This window comes from Micromys minutus (assembly GCF_963924665.1).
Source record: "Micromys minutus genome assembly, chromosome: 29".
Lineage (NCBI taxonomy): Eukaryota > Metazoa > Chordata > Mammalia > Rodentia > Muridae > Micromys > Micromys minutus.
The window spans coordinates 18,985,946-19,002,808 of record NC_137964.1 but is presented as its reverse complement, the minus strand read 5'-3'; the positions used below and the strand labels follow the sequence as shown (position 1 = coordinate 19,002,808).

Sequence of the window (16,863 nt, the reverse complement as noted above, 5' to 3'; positions counted from 1 at the left end):
CATTATGGCATGTCCTGCTTTGTGGGTAGGAGTACGCTCTTTTAGATTATTGGACTGTATCTCTTCCTACCCTTAGTGTCCCAATTAACATGTTGTGACATGAGGTCTTACTTTGTAGCCCAGGCTGGCCTAGAATCCACATTCCTCTTGCCTCAGCCTCCTGAGCATTGGGATTGCTCTGCAGCTTCTATACCCAGCTGGACATGTGGGTTTTAACTTGATTATTACTGAATTCACCTTTTAAAGTTCTGACACTTGGGTTCCCGCCTGCACAGTGTAAGAGCTGTTGTGTTCTTGTCAAGATCAAATTTCAGAGTTTGTCTTAGTCAGAGTTTCTGTTGTTGTGAAGAGACACCATGCCCAAGACAACTTTATGGTTTTGTTGATTATTACCTAAATTACAGGGTTATTATTATGAAGTTTTGATGGCATTTTTTGTGCTTTAATTTGTGTGTTTGTCATGCATGAAGTGTCCATCTTCCCGTTAAGATTATGGGTCTTGGGGCTGGAGAGAGGGCTCCGCACTCTCATGGCAGCTCCCAACTGCGCATAATGATGTCCTCACTGTCTTTCCTGCAGACCCACATGAAGACAAAGCACCCATCTACATAAAATACATAAGTAATTCTATAATCCGTCTATCTAATGTGAGGAGTAGGTTATGTTCCCATGTATAGAAATCAGAGTTTTTTCCTAAACATTATGGGGCTAGGTATGGTGACCTATGCCTTTACCCCCAGACTTTAGGAGGTAGAAAGAGGCAGATCTCTGTGAGTTCAATACCATTCTGTATTGTATATAGTGAGGCCGTGTCTCAAAAACAGAATGAAGGTGTGAAGTTGGTAGATTGTATTACCTTTTGGTTTCTTTCTCCTGTGGGGTGGGTGATGCACACTTGCTGAGGAAGCTGAGGTGCGGGGATACTGTCTACAAAGGAAAAACCAGACAAAAATCTCTCTATCTCCCCCAACGTGTGTGTGTGTGTGTGTGTGTGTGTGTGTGTGTGTGTGTGTGTGTCTGGCTATATATAGCTCAAGCTGGTGTCAGATGCACTGTGTAATCCAGGCTGACCTAGAACTTGATCCTCCTGCCTCAACCTTGAACGCTAGAATTACAGGCATTTCCAATGCACTCACCTTGGATGCAAACTGAATGGTGGGGGAAATAAACTGGCCTTGTGTCTTGGCAGCGGAAGTGTGATTTGGAAGTTTTCTAATGCTGCGTGTCACCTGATGCCTTCGTGCTTGCACTGGTGGCTATTTCCACCGGTGACTTTGACTCAGGTGATCATCAAGAAAGTTGTTGAAGAAAGGGTGCTGCCTCACTCTCAGTGACTAGAACTGCTAACGAGCAGCGTTATAGTGAGGATCTTGTGTGCTTTCTCTTAGGTTACGAAAAAAAATGTTGGGTGTGTGTCTGTGGAGATCATATTACAACTTTGTGGAATTTTTTTTCCTTCTACCTTATGTGGGTTCTACAGCTAAAATTCACACCTCTGGGCCTGTGTGACAGGCATTGTCCCCTGTCAAGCCCATGTTGAGCCATCTTACTGGTCTGTGGCTAGTTGCTTTTTATTGGAGGGGGTGGCGCTAGTTCTTCTCCACAGCACCCAGCCATCCCATGCTGCCTTGGAATGAATTACCCGGCCTTCCTGTATCCTTAGCTACTCAAGGCAGCTGTTAGGTTGGTAGCACAAATGTGAGAGTTTTTGTTAGTACTTGATTTGCTTTTTCTATGGGTTAGTTTATTTTCTGGATCTCACTTTTTGGCTCTGGCTGGTCTGGAACTCACTAGGAGAGATCCTCCTGCCTCTGCCTCTAAGAATAGGTATGTCGTAGTTCAGTTGTTGGGCAGAGAACAACACAGAACTCCATTCTGTATTTTTACCCTGTGGGTTTCCAGGATTGAGTTCAGGTTGCCAGGCTTGTACAACAAGCTCTTTTACCTGTTGGCCCACTGGTCATCCTGTAGATGAGGTTTTTGAGGCAGGACCTCATGTAGCCCAGGCTGTCCTCACCTCACTAGGCAACTGAGAATGGCCTTTAACTGACCGGGATCTTCCTTGCTTCCCAAGTGCTGGGCTTAGAGTTGTGCACACCCTGCCTGTTCACTGTTGCTGGGGCTAGAGCCCAGGGATTCCCACGTGTCAGCAAACACTACCAACCGAGCCCAGCTCCAGTTCTGCTGAGTGTGTTTTAGATCATATGGTTTTATCTACTTACACTTACTAATTTTCCTTACTTTAAGGAAACTCATCCAAATGAGTTAGTGATATATATAAATATAAAGTGATACAAATTTAATTTTGATTAAGCATAATTTCAGTAATCTTGTTAGCTACATAGAGTAATTCCATACATCAGTCTTCTGGGTAAGAAAACTTACTGTGTTTAATTTTCCCAGCAGAAATTCAGGAAGCCAAAGCTCCCAGTCCCTCCATAAACCGGCAGACCAGCATTGAGACGGACCGAGTGACTAAGGAGTTCATAGACTTTCTCAAGACCTTCCACAAGACAGGCCAAGAAGTCTATAAACAGACGAAGATGTTTTTGGAAGCAATGCCTTATAAAAGGGTAGGCTGAAACTAACCACTTGGAAATATGAACTGTGGTTTAGGGAGGGTTAGGGAGAACTGTAATCTTGTCATTTTACACCTGAGAAGAACAAGGTGCTAGTTACCTAAGACCGGCTTTTTAGCTCAGCTAACACCCGACTCCAGGCTAGTACTTTTCCACTGTGCCCTGGTCATCTTTGGGACTTCTGCAGCTAGACAGGCCACCTCTCTTGTTCCCCTGTGCTAGTGCAGCCTGCCTGCATAGACCTTTAGCTCATCTGTTAGGCCAGGAGCAGGAGCTGTCCTTTATTTCTGAGCTAAGGCAGGATCTCTCGGTCATAGCCTTGGGTGGCCTGCAACTCACAGAGATCCACCTGCAAGTGAAAGGTGTAGCCACCAGCCTGGTATTTATTTAAAGTGACCTGTCTGGTTAGCTGTCTAGTTCAAAGTGAAGTAGAACTGTGGCTTCCACATGCCTCTGACTATGTAGCCCAGGCTGGTCTTTAGCTCCCTGGTTCCTGCCTTAGCTGTCACAGTGCTAGGATTATGGAAACACATCATTGTTTTGTGATTTCAGTTTCCATGATTCATAAAACTACTTGTGTGAAAATAAAGTCTTCTCACATTCTACAGTATTAAACCCAACTAGTTCCACAGTGTTCTCAGTCAGTGCTCCAAGTACTCTGCAGGGGCGTTGTGACCCATGTTAGCAAGACTGTCTCTTTTACTTTAAGTGTTGTGTGAAGAAACGGTGACATTTGGAGTTCAAGCAAGTTACTGCTGAGAGGTAGGGGTGTGTGTGTGTGTGTGTGTACACTGAGGTGAATTCAGGGAGTGATAGGCTTCTTGAATGTGTAAAAAGACAAGTTTGAGGGTTGTTTTTGCACCATCAAGAGGACACCACTAATAAAGTATTTATACTGTAGCATGTACAAAATCTATACTACTGTATTTATATTGTATTTACAGAAACACTGACCAACTCAAGTTTGTTTTTCTTCTTCTGAGAAGCATAAACTACCTTTATTCTGTAAGCATTTAATTGACTTTTTGGTGAGTCTGTGAAAATAAAGAAGCAAGGCTGGCATGGTGGCACACACCTTTAGTAAGGCAGAGATAGATAGGCGGATCTCTGGTGTTTAAGGCTAGTATGGTCTACTTAGTGAGTTCCAGGCTAGCCAGGGCCGCACAGTGAGACACTGTCTCAAATAAATCAGTGAGTAGATAAAAACAAAGAGCTATGATAGAGGAGCACTATGCTGTGTGTGCGGGGCATCAGTGATTGATGCTGGAGACCCTGGTAAGCTTCAGATTCTTGCTGTGGTAAGAATTGCTGTGCAGCTGATTTTCTCTTTTCCACTAACTAGCACCAACTGCTTTGTGGTAAGGGATCCAGTCTTGTGCATGTGTTCTGTGTATCTTTGGTGTCTAGCATGATGAGCAACATTCAGATAGAGTTCAGATGGATTTTTAAAATAACATTTGTTGTGTGTTTATGTTTATGCTTGTAAATAGGCAAGTGTGTTTAGAGGTCAGAGGATGGCTTTTAGGAGTCTGCTCTCTCTTTCTACCATGTGGGTCCCAGGGATCAAACCTGAGTTGCCAGGCCTAGCAGCAAGTGCCTTTATCCACTGAACTACCTCACCAGGTATTCGAAGGAATGCCTAACTCAAATACTCCAGCTTTGACAGTACTCAGGCACATTTATTAAATACAACTTAGGGAACAGTTTCTGGAGATTTGAAATGCCCGTAGATTAAGGTACACTCTGAGTTCTTCAGATGTGCTCACAAACCTTTACCCCACTTCATGGTACTCTAATGCCTTCTGAGCATGAAAAGTAAACCCACTGACCACTGCTGTTGTGGGTCTTTGTTCCTGTTGCATTGCACAGATTCTTTCCTCCCACGTTGCTGAGGTCTAGAACCGTAACACACCCTGCCTCTGTCTGATGTGGATCATTCCTGTTGTTTCCAGCCCTAATTTACACCAGAGTTGAACAACCTGTTCTGTATGTGGGCCAAGATTAGACAATTGTTTTCAGAACTGTGTTAAATGTCTTTCCCAGCTATTTGTTGTTAAGAAACACTTTATCTGCATTTAGGCTTTAAAAAAAAAATCCCTAAACATTATTACTTGTGGCTAAAATTTCAGCACCTGCATATTTCAGACCCACTACAATATTGCATTATATAATGCTTTAACCATCCAACAAAAATTTTTTTGGCTAATTTTTTTCTGAGGCTTGTTTATTTTACCTCCAGTTTTAAAAGTTTAGTAAAGATATTTTGAAATAGAGGTTAAGCTCAAGGATTTGGGGTGGGGCACTTCAGAAGAAAGTAAGGCACACCCCAAGAGGTGTGAGTGCGTGTGGGCTCTAATGAGATTCACTTGGTTTTCTTTTTTAAGATTTATTTTTTTAATGTGGGTATTTGCTCAAGGCCAGAAGAGAGCATTGAGTCCCCTGGCACAGGAGTGACAAGGCAGTTATGAGCTGCCACAGGGCTGCTGCGAACAGCTCTACCCCTCTTCAAGTATAGCAAGTATTCTTAACCTCGGAGCCAGCTTTCTTTACCTACTTGGTTCTCTTTCATTTGAGGCAGGGTCTCACTGTGTAGTTCACACTGGCCTTGAACTTGTAATCCCCTGAATACCAAGGTTATAACTGTCCTTGTGATTAGCTACCAGATGTAATGTGTGTTATTGAACCTTGTCATAGTCTTTAGAATGGTGTGTTTCCACTGTAGCGGGAAGAGCAGACACATAATTGGCATAACATCCTTCAATGAATCACTGCTGTGATCTTTCAGGATTGGGAGATCTGGGACAGGATCATCAAGCTTGAAGCCAGCCTGAACTACATAGTGAGTTCCAGGTCAGCCTGAGCTACAGAGTGAAACTCTGTCTCAAGAAAACAGAGGAGGTACTCCAGGAATACAGATTAGCATGCAGCAGGTCCTGGGTTCAGTCCCAGAACTTGGGGAAAAAAAGTGGAGAAGGAAGGCCCAACCCTTAGGATGCACAAACTGGTGAATCTCTTGAGTTCCCGCCTAGCCTGGTCTATAGAGTGAGTTCTAGGACAGGCAGTGATACACAGAGAAACTGTCTCGAAAAGAAAAGAAAAAAATCAACGTCAGAGAGAGACAGAGGGGGTGGGGGAAGATGGAGAAGATGGAAATACAGAAGAGGCTGTGTGTGGCTTAATGGACAGAGTTCTAAGTTCAACCTCTAGCACATGAATTAAAAAAAAAAAGAAGTTAGAATTTTCAAGGCATGGTTACTTCTATAGAAGATTATAAAAGTTTATCTAGACATGGCTCAGCAATTGAGAGTAAGCTGGTTCTACTCATTCTGAGAATCCAAGTTTCCCAACAGCCATGTTGGAGAGTATACAACTGCTGGTAACTCTAGCTGCAGAGGACCCAGTATCCTTTGCTGGCTTCTGCTAGCCCTGCACTAATGTACATACCCTGTACACACACATTTGTATGAATAATTAAAAATAAAACAGTGTAGCCAGGTGTGGTAGCACACCTTTTTATCTCAGCACTTGGGAGGCAGAGACAGACTCCTGAGTTCAAGGCCAGCCTAGAGTGAGTTCCAGGACAGCCAGGACCACACATAGAAACCCTGTGTCAAAAAAACAAAAGCAAGGACAAAATAATCTTCCTGTAAGACTTAAGCTTTAGTTGGGTAGAATAATGACTGGGGTTGGGTATATGTGGTCACCTGTGTATGTGGTCACTGTGATAGTGATCTGTAGTTTTCTTTTGTCTTCACATACAGTAATTTTAATTTTTTCAAATTATTTTTATTTTATTATTTTATGTGTATAGATATTTTGCCTGCATGTATGTCTGTGTACCTAGTGTTTGCATGGCCCACTGAAGTCAAAAGAGGGCATTAGATTCTCTGAAACTGGGGTTAGAGACAGCTGTGAGCTGATGTGTGGGTGCTGGGAATTGAACCTGTGTCCCCCTGGAAGAGCAGCCAGTGCTCTCAACTGCTGAGTCATCACTTCAAGAGTAATTTTTAAGTCTGGTAAAGGCCAGAGTTGTGGTGCGTGCCTTTAATCTGTACACTCGGGACAGAGGCAAGTGGATTGCATCTCTGAGTTGGAGGCCAGGCAGAGCTACATAGTGACACCTTACTCAAAAAGAAAGGGGAAAAAAGGCACAGAAGAGATGCAGAGAGACAATCATTCATCTCAAAATCCTGTTATCTGATTTAATGAGGTTCATGACTTGATGAAGAATTGTTTTCTTCAAGGCTGTTTATATGGAAACATGTTTAAAACATGCCATTAGGTTGGTGTGTTGATGTAAGCCTATACTTTAAGCACTTGGGAGGTTGAGATAAGAGGATTACTTGCACCCACAAATTTGAGACTGATTTGGACAAAACAATGAGAGTCTGTCTCAAAACTAAAAATCACATGCTTGGTATGGTGGCATATGGTTTTCATCTCAGCACTGATGAGGCAGCCAGTGCTCTTAACCACAGTGCTTTTAATTCAGGTCTTAAAACACAGTTTCCTTAGGGCTGGAGAGCTGGAGAGAACCCAGGTTCAGTTCTCAGCACCCTTGGCTTGGTGGACCTTGCTTCCAAAGGCACCGAGCATGCATGTGTTGCACATACATATGTGTAGCAAAGACACACCAGTCTTCCTATGAGCAGCTGCTATGAGAGCGCATCCTCCTAAGGAAGTGGGCAAGTATACTATAGGATCTTTGGGTCATTTCATTGCTTTTTGTTTCATTCCCTGGAGAGCCTTTCTATTAAGATTTGCTACTGCCTTGCCTGGTGTCTCCCACCTTTCACCTCAGCACTTGGAAGGCAGAGGAGGGTGGTTTTTTTTAAGTTCTAGCCCAGCCTGCAAGGAGGAAATCTAGGACAAACTGGGCTACACAGAGAGACCCTGTCTCAAAAAAGAAAGAAACAAATCAATACAACAATAAAACAAAACAAGGGTCTGGAGAGATGGCTCGGTGGTTAAGAGCACTGACTGCTTGCTCTTCTAGAGGTCCTGAGTTCAAGTCCCAGCAACCACATGGTGGCTCCCAACCATCTGTAATGGGAGCCAATGCCCTCTCCTGGTGTGTCTGAGGACAGCCACTGTGTACTTATATATGATAAATAAACCTGAGTTCAATTCCTAGCACCCACATTGCAACTCACTGTTGTCTGTAACTCCCATTCCAGGGCTTCTGACACCCTCACACAGACATGCAGGCAAAACGCCAATGCACATAAAATTAATAAACAAATGAATAAAATAGAAACAGTTGTTACTGGTTACTTTATGTTAACGTACAGTTTGTCTTGTGTTAACACTTATGGAAAAGATGTTCTTTCTGTGTTTTGATGAAGAGATTATTGTGTAAAATGTGTCTTTATCTTCACACTTTTCCAAAATAAAGAGAAAGGCAAGGGCCCTTCTGTACCTTACAGAGATTTTCCTGAGCATTTCACTTGTACGTATTTACTTACTTTTGAAACGGGGTCTTATGTGGTCTACACTGTCCTTGAGTGCCTTATTCTCCTGCCTTTTCCTCCAAGTGCTTATCACACATGTATAGCACTGGTTTACACTGTGCTGGAGCCCTCTACCCACTGAGCTACATTGCCAGCATCCTCTTAAGTACACTGTGGTTGTCTTCAGACACACCAGAAGTGGGCATCGGATCCCATTACAGATGGTTGTGAGCCACCATGTAGTTTCTGGGAATTTACTGTTAGAAACCAAAAGGATATGGCTAAAAGGAAGAGACTCATCAAAACAAGCTTTAATTCTTGAGGAAGTTGGGAGGAAGTAGCACAGACTTAGTTCTAAAATTAGAAGCAGTGTGTTCTCACATATACACAGAAGCTGAAAAGGTCAACATCGAGGGAGCAGAATACAGAGCAGTGCCTCCAGGTGCTGGGCAAAAGGCAGAGGGGTGAGGAAAGGAGGGCCAGCCAGGTACAAGGGTGCACTAGCTGGGTTAAACCTCCAGTATTCCGTGTGTTTGTGTGTGTCTGCATTCAGTGTGTATATATGCAGGCAGGTGCCCGTACAGATCAGCAGAGGGAACTCAGAAGCTGTAGCCCCAGGCTGTTGTGAGTCACCTGATGTGGATGCTAGAACTTAATCCTGGTCCTCCGGAAGAGACCAGCATTTCTGATGTTCTTGAGCTCGGTAGAAAAACTGGTTGTTGACTCTGTGGTGCATTTCAAAATTATGAGTGGACAGGAATTTGAATGTTTCTGCTACAGCACACTGACAAGTCTAGGATCAAATGCCAAAGTACCTCGGTCCGTTCGCTGTACCTTGTGTAGAAGTATTGCTGTACCCATGAACATGGAGAGCCTAGAGGGCAGTTGACATTTTTAAATGAAAAAAATGAATGAATATTTTAAAAATCAACTCAAAAGGGATCCAGAACCTACACATTACAACTACTAAATCCTAAAAAGAAGTCCAGCCTACACAGTGAGATCCTGTCATGAAAAAAAGTAGCAATAGTAGTAGTAATAGTAATAAATAGTAATAATAATGATAATAATAAATAGTAATGTAAAGGAAGTAAACCGAGTGTGCACATATTGTCTGTACAGCAGTGATGTGTAAAGATCATCAGTCCTAGATTTTTCTTTCCTGCAGAATATGTGTGATTTCTAAGTTCTTTAGAGTCAGCTCAGTGCTAGGAGTGTGTTTTAGAGACTTGTTCAGATTTGGTGTCCTCAAATTTTCAGCTGCTCACCAACCTATTGTCTCATTCCAGGATTTAAGCATCGAGGAACAGTCAGAATGTACTCAGGACTTTTACCAGAATGTGGCTGAAAGAATGCAGACCCGTGGGAAAGGTAATATGTTGTCAACCAGCTGTTGTGGGGCAGCTGGTTGTAGCTCAAGGTAGCTGCCCTTTGCTCCTCTGATTGGCTTGGCTGATGCCAAGTACTGGGCTGACCATGGTGTTTGCCTCAGACCTAGCAGTGCCTTTGAATGCCTCCCTATGTGTGATCGGGGCAATTGGGTATATGCTTTGAATCATATAAGTCCTATATTTTGAGTAAAGTGGGGAAGATCAGAGATGCTCAGGTGGTCTTCTGTATGAATCCCCACATTGGAATTGCCATCTGGTGAGTCTTGTTAACAGTGATATAAAGGGATTTGGAGCAGAAAAAATTCTCACCAGCTTAAAGCTTTGGGTTTGCTTTGGAGATTTTCTGGCCTTCTCTTTACTCTATACTTAGGATGCATTTTGAACATACTTGATGTCCACATGCATGCTTCAGAGAGAACGTGTGGCTTTGTGGGAAACCACAGAAGAAAGATTTACCAGCACTTGGCAACCTTTGAAATTGTGTTTTACCAATGTAGCTATAGAGAGGGACGCACAGAACTCTTCCTGCTCGGCAGGGCATGTACCTGTTAGGCTCCAGTGAACCAATTTAGCAAATAGGTGGGGATTCTGTAAGGTGTAGCTTGTTTAGAAAGTTGTAATTTCTTTTGTTATTTATTTATTTTTTTGAGATAAAGTCTCACATAGCTCAGGCTGGCTTCTAACTCGATGATAGGCAAGGGAGACCATGTGTTCCTGATCCTCTTGCCTTTACCACCCAAGTGCTAAGAAGACAGGCATGCACTACAGTGCCTACTTTATACAGTGCCGGGGGTAGACCCCAGAGCTTCATGCATGCTAGGCCAAGCCTCTATCAACTGAGGCACATTGCCAGCCCAAATAGTTAAGAGTTTCTAAAGAAAATTGTTAATGTTTCTTCTAGTGTTTATAGAAATTTGGTTTTTTATGGAAAATACTACAAAAATATAGTCTTAATTTGAAATCCTTCTCTTGAGCTGCTATACCCCTTTGTATTCCAGTGCCTCCAGAAAAAGTAGAGAAGATAATGGATCAGATCGAAAAGCACATCATGACCCGTCTCTATAAATTTGTGTTCTGCCCGGAGACTACCGATGATGAGAAGAAAGATCTTGCCATTCAAAAGAGGATCAGGTGATCGAAGTGTCTGCTTTATCTACTTCTAGAATGGAATGATAGCATGTGGCTAACAGTGTGTGAGCTTCTCAGCCAGGCTTATGATAACCCGCTTTTCTCTCTGGCTGGAGATAGGACCCACGTTGGGTATGTGAGAGCAAGGAACATGAAATCTTGTTGCTTTGTGCCATGTTGTCTATCAGAAAACTGACCGCCAGTCTCAAGGTGGTGGAGGGTGTATATCTTTACTCATCTGTAGCCATGGCTTTGCCCTTCTGAACTGACTGACGTATTTTCAGGGACCTCGTGGGGTGAACCCAGACTCTGCAGTTCAGTGGCAGTGGGGCACCTAGAAACAAGGAGCCTGTGTTAGTTATTTTTCACTGTTGTGGAAGTTATTCGACAGAAACAATTGAAGTGAAGGAATTGTTTTGGCTGTGGTTTAGAAGCAATACCCATCATGGTGGGGAAGGCAGGGCTTTTCAGGAACATAGAGCTTTGAGGCTCCCCTGTGACTCCATGAATCAGGAAACCTCCTCTTCTCTTCTTACCTTAAAAACATAATCTATGTGTACATGAATGTGCCTGGGTATATGTTACGTGTGTCACATGCATATGGGAACCTATGGAGGTCGGAAGAAGCATTGGGTCCCCTGAGTCTAGAGATACAGATGGTTGTGAACCTCCCATGTGGGTACTGGGAGCCGAATCAACAGTCCTCTTAACCTTTGAGCCATCTCTCCAGCCCCCCTTTCCTTGTTTTTTTGAGACAGAGTTTCTTGTAGCTGAGGCTAGCCTTTTACCTCCTAACTGCTGGGATTACAGGTCTGCCCACCAGGCTTTCCTCTCTTTTACTCGGCTTGAGTCCCTTAGCCCATGGATGGTGCCACTGAAATTTAGGGTAGCTCTTACCTCCTTAGTTAATCTTCTCTAAAAGCCTTCACCACTGAGTCCAGGGTGTCCTCTAGGCCATTCTAAGGTGAGTCAAGTTAACAATGAAAATAAACCATCACAGCACCCAATGTGAGTTCCAAGGCTCAGTCATATGAAGTCTCTGGAGGATCCTGTATCCTTGGCTGAGGAACCCCATCCGAGGTCTCAGATAAAGGGGCTGGTGATAAGTACATGGAAGTGGGACACCAGGACTGAGGAGTTGGCACAGAGCAGATGCAGAATAAGAGTCCAAGACTGGGGATAGGTTCAGAGCATTCACCATGCCAGTGGAGAACTCAGCAGCAGAGCCCAGGGTGAGCCAGAAAGTGACTTAGGTGGGGACATAGGTCTTCCTCTTTAGGGGCTCTAGTGTCTTGGACATGGAGGGCAGGGTGTAACAGTGCAGGACCAGTTGTGGACTGTGAGGGCTGCAAGCATTGGTTCTCAGACTTCACAGCAGAATCTCCTTTTAATCAGGACACTCTGCCCTCTGTCCTCTGCTGTGATAGGCACAGAAGCATGTGACATCCAGGGTTTTACTTTGTTGTGTCAGCTAATCTTAGGCAGGAGTCCTGTGCTTGAACTCGGGATTGCCTAATGTGTCAGTGCTACCCCTGCTTTCCTTTGATTGGAGGAACAACAAGATTAGAGTCTGCCTTCTGTTCTCAGACCTCTTCCTGACCACCCCTGTCTCTGCAGGGCTCTGCATTGGGTGACACCTCAGATGCTCTGTGTCCCTGTCAACGAGGAAATCCCCGAAGTGTCCGACATGGTGGTGAAAGCGATCACAGGTCAGTGAGGCTGAGAGCTTTACGTCTGAATGTTCTCCGTAGCTTACCATGATGCTGCAGTATAACCCACAGAAAATCTACCCTTAAAATCTACCATCTATCCCTCCCCCCTTCTCTCTTCCGCCACTCATTCACTTAAGACATTATGTAACCCTGGCTAGCCTGGAACCAGGCTGGCTTCAGACTCAAGATCTGCCTGCCTTGGCTACCTGAGTGCTGGTTGCTACACACTGTAGCAAGTAAGTTCCTTTCCCCCTTCTTGTTTTGTGATGGAGCTCTCTCATTTTCACTTGAACTGCTTTTGATATTTTAAAAAAAATTACTGATTGCTTGATATTTTTTTTCTGTGCATTGGTGTTTTGCCTGCATTGTATCTGTGCAGCTGGAGTTACAGACAGTTGTGAGCTGCCATGCAGGTGCTGGGAATCGAACCTTGCTCCTCTGGAAGAGGAGCCATCTCTCTAGTTCCCTTTTTTGATACTTTTTAAGTAATAAGTTACCAGCCTGCCCCTGTCTTTCTATCTTTCTTTGGGGTTGCATACTACATCTTGAGTGTGGGGACAAAGAACAACTTGTGGGACTCTTGTTTTCTCCTTCCACAGTGTGTTTCATTGGACATCTTACAGGCCCAAAGTCATCATTAGATATTGAGACAAACTGAGGTCAAACACTGCTAGAACTGACAATGGCTGCTACTCTTCTCCTGCTTTTCTGTCTGAGAAAGGGCTTGTCTGCAGCCATACCCTGCCTTCTGAGAAGTGGTGTGCACAGTGAAGACTTTCTAAACTGAGTCTCAAGCTGTGTTAAGAGAGGCTGGGGATGGGGCTCAGCTGACAGCCCTGTGTTCCATCCAGTACTGGATTAACTAGGTATGGTGGTGCACACCCACCATCTCAGCACTTGGGAAGTCAAGGCCATTCTTACTACATAAATAATTTGGGGCTAGCTTTATTATAAATAATAAGTCCCAGTTGAAAAAAAAAAAAAACGTACAAAGCGAGTGAACAATAAAAAGCAGCGAGACACCTTTAAAGCTGTGTTCTCCTTTTCCATGGGTCTCAGAGTTGCCTCCCCATGGCTTCTTGGGCAAATGTGTCATTCCCAGTCTGCCTTCTGTTCGCGACATGATCCTGGGTGGTCAAGCAGCCCCTCTGACCCATGTTTGAGACGGATGGTGCTTTAGAGATCTAAGTTCCCCCTATACTAAGTTAACTGCTAGAGTACTGGATAATGGAGACACCTCTGGATCCTAAAGAATTAAGAATATTTAACCCATTGCTTTCATATGCACTCTGAATGGGTAAATGTGGTCTATTGTATATCTCTGCTTAAGCATCCTGTGCTGCAGTGCCAGGTGTGCACCACCGGTTGATGCTTGTGTGGTAACTGCCTCATGGGGCACCGTGTCTCCTCTTCACAGACATCATTGAGATGGACTCAAAGCGTGTGCCTCGGGACAAGCTGGCCTGCATCACCAGGTGCAGCAAGCACATCTTCAATGCCATCAAGATTACCAAGAATGAGCCAGCCTCTGCCGATGACTTTCTGCCCACCCTTATCTACATCGTCCTAAAGGGCAACCCCCCTCGTCTGCAGTCCAACATCCAGTACATCACTCGCTTCTGCAACCCCAGCCGGCTCATGACAGGCGAGGATGGCTACTACTTCACCAACCTGGTAAGGTGTAACTCCTGACAGCTTAGAGCTCCTGAGGATGCAAGTCTCAGAGTGGAGGTGACCAAGACCAGTCTGCACATGTTCTATCTCCCTGCATTTCTGCAGAATTGCCCTATCACTCAAAGCCTTTCATCTCTTGGGCTCCTGCTGCTTGCTTGGCATCAGCATCACTACAGCCCAGCCCCATGTGATCTGAAGGAGGAATAGCCGTGTTGCTGAACTACTCCAGTGGAGATTCAGCATTGCCACAGACACGAATGGGGGATATTTGGAAAGTTCACTAGGTGTAGAAGCTTTTTGGTTTTGAATACATGTTTCACGTGTGATAAATAATAGGAGCCCAGGGTGAGTTCAAGGCAGGTAACACAGACCTGGGAGTGCTCATAGGTGGGGAACAGCTGGGTCTAAGGAGTTGGGAGAGAGGACAACTCCTTAGGCAGAGTAGAGAGCAGAGGACACAGTCTGCTGAGGAACAAGGAAGAGCTGGGTAGCCGTGGAAGATTCTGGAGCAAGGGGAAAATCAGGTGTCCAGAAAATTGGGCATGCACTGCATAGCAGCAGCTGACAGGATGGGGGCAGCTGAAAAGCGCTGGGTTACATAGTGAGTCCCTGCCGTGCGCATGCCTGCACTCTCAGGACTCTAGGAGCAGAGGTACACGGGTCCAGAAGATGAGGAGTTTCTTTGCTACATAGTGACTTTAGGGGTAACCTGGGCTATCAGTTATCTTTGAGGCAGGGTAGAGGATATATAGCTTGTGGCAAAGCACTTGCCTCACATGCACGAGGCCCTGTGTTCAATCCCCAGTTCTAGGAATGGGGTATTCCTGAATTCTTGCAACCTGACTGCCTGACTGCCATACTGTTGTCTTTTCTCTGCAGTGCTGTGCTGTGGCTTTCATTGAAAAATTAGACGCTCAGTCTTTGAATTTAAGTCAGGAGGATTTTGACCGGTACATGTCTGGCCAGACGTCCCCCAGGAAGCAAGAGTCTGAGAGTTGGTCCCCCGAGGCCTGCTTAGGTGTGAAGCAAATGTATAAGAACTTGGACCTCCTATCGCAGTTGAATGAACGGCAGGAAAGGATCATGAATGAAGCCAAGAAACTTGAAAAAGACTTAATAGACTGGACAGATGGGATTGCCAAGGAAGTTCAAGACATTGTTGAGAAATACCCACTTGAGATTAAACCTCCAAACCAACCCTTGGCAGCCATCGACTCTGAGAATGTGGAGAACGACAAGCTCCCTCCCCCACTGCAGCCTCAGGTGTATGCAGGGTGATGACTCGCTTACAGCCATGTTTATTTGGGGCTTATTCAGGGGGCTCTGCATTTCACTGTTCAGGTCTGGAATATGAATTAACTGCTTAAAATTTCAAAGTATTTTTAAGGTACGGATTTAGGGATTGTTTCTTTTCTTTTTTTCTAGCAGGGGAAGTTTAGTAAATAATAATGTTCTATTTATTTGAGTTGGTGAAGTAGGTTTGCGTGAATTCTGTGTCAATCTTTTATGTCCTCCCTGATTTTCCCATGGGCTTCCTCTGTGGTAGGCACTGTTATTGGTTTTGGGCAAACACTGCCTTTTAAAGGATAAAACAGATTCTATAAAGTCTATGTTGAAATGATTCTATGTTCCCACACTCTCCCAGTGTGAAATAATTTTGTAATTGTAAAGATAGAAGATAATGTTAATAAGTAAATATGTAAAATTGTAAATATGTAAAAAATAGGGCTGGGGAGGGGTGGGACCGCGTGCATGGCATTTCATGAGCTGATTTTTTTTTTTTTAGGTGACAATGAAATATATTGAATGTTTGCCTTTAGCACCATTTTATTTGGTTTGTCCCACTAAAAATAATCTAAAAACATGTGAGTTCTAACAGGACATTAGCACTAACTGCCCTAATGCTGAGGTTCTTCCTGGTACATGTTATAAGGTGACACCAACTTGTAGGTCACATAATTGTTCTGGGACCCTGGGGAGGAGGTTCAGTTAGTAAAGTTCTTCACACGCTGGTGTGAGGACTGAGCTTTCTGTCCAGCCTCCATGTGAAAAGCTGGGCACGGTGACACGTGCTTGGAACAGCACTGCTGGGAGGCATAGACGGGCAGGTTCCTAGAGGTGGGGTTGCTGACAGTGAGACCCTGAGTAAGCAGAGGAACCAAGATGGACGGCTCCTGAGAAGTGACAGCCAAGGTTGACCTCTGGCCTCCACATGCCTACATATGTGCCTGTGTACCTCTACACATGTGTACCACACACACGAACACACGGGGTTGTTAATTAGTACAGTTGACTTTGAACTGTGCTTGTAGCTTCCTTTCCCATATTCATCCAATAAACTTCCCCCACAGTATTGTGGGGGCTGTTGCCTTTTTGAATTGATTGGCTTGGTTTTGTTCCTGGGTCCTTTGAGAGAGGCTGTTGCTGTGCAACCCAGGTTGTCCTCAAACAGCCTCCTGCCTCAGCCTCCCGATGTTGGGATTGATGGGTCTGTGCCACCTCACTGAGCTCATCAGTCATCAAAGTCTGTGATACCAAGATGTGACCTTGGATGGACGTTGGAGTGGATGAATGATGCGTGTGCGAGTTGACAGGGAACTTCTCAAAGCCTGAAGCAGGTGGCTGCCTTGCACCCCTCATAGTTTGCTTTAACTATCAGCAGGTAACAGACAACAGGTCACACAGACGTCTCTCAGAGCTTTCAACCTCAGGATTGACAGTTGTGGCCTAAGATTTTGTTATGGCAAGACTGCCTTGTACATTGTGAGATATTGAGTAGGATTTCTGCTTTCTGTACCAGTAGATGCCAGCTGCCCTCTTGCTCGTGGGAAAATGGTCTCCATTCATGTGTGGTGGCATGTGCTTATAACCCCAGGACTCAGGAGGTGGAGGCAGGAGGATTAGGAGTTCAGATCATCCTCATACACAT

General features: G+C 44.5%; 1 protein-coding gene across 3 annotated transcripts in view; it reads left to right on the top strand.

The window, feature by feature from the left end:
- RABGEF1 (RAB guanine nucleotide exchange factor 1) overlaps nucleotides 1-16,312 on the top strand; it is a 38,439-nt gene extending 22,127 nt beyond the window's left edge. For 2 of the 3 annotated variants that reach the window (XM_080940500.1, XM_080940498.1), the window contains exons 4-9: nucleotides 2,404-2,573; nucleotides 9,319-9,400; nucleotides 10,419-10,551; nucleotides 12,166-12,257; nucleotides 13,678-13,934; nucleotides 14,814-16,312. In XM_080940500.1, coding sequence (XP_080796626.1) covers nucleotides 2,404-2,573; nucleotides 9,319-9,400; nucleotides 10,419-10,551; nucleotides 12,166-12,257; nucleotides 13,678-13,934; nucleotides 14,814-15,212 — 1,133 coding nt within the window. In that variant the 3' untranslated portion in view covers nucleotides 15,213-16,312. The remainder of the gene's footprint in view (nucleotides 1-2,403; nucleotides 2,574-9,318; nucleotides 9,401-10,418; nucleotides 10,552-12,165; nucleotides 12,258-13,677; nucleotides 13,935-14,813) is intronic. The other variant, XM_080940499.1, reaches the window with a different exon arrangement.
- The last annotated feature ends 551 nt before the right edge of the window (nucleotides 16,313-16,863 follow it).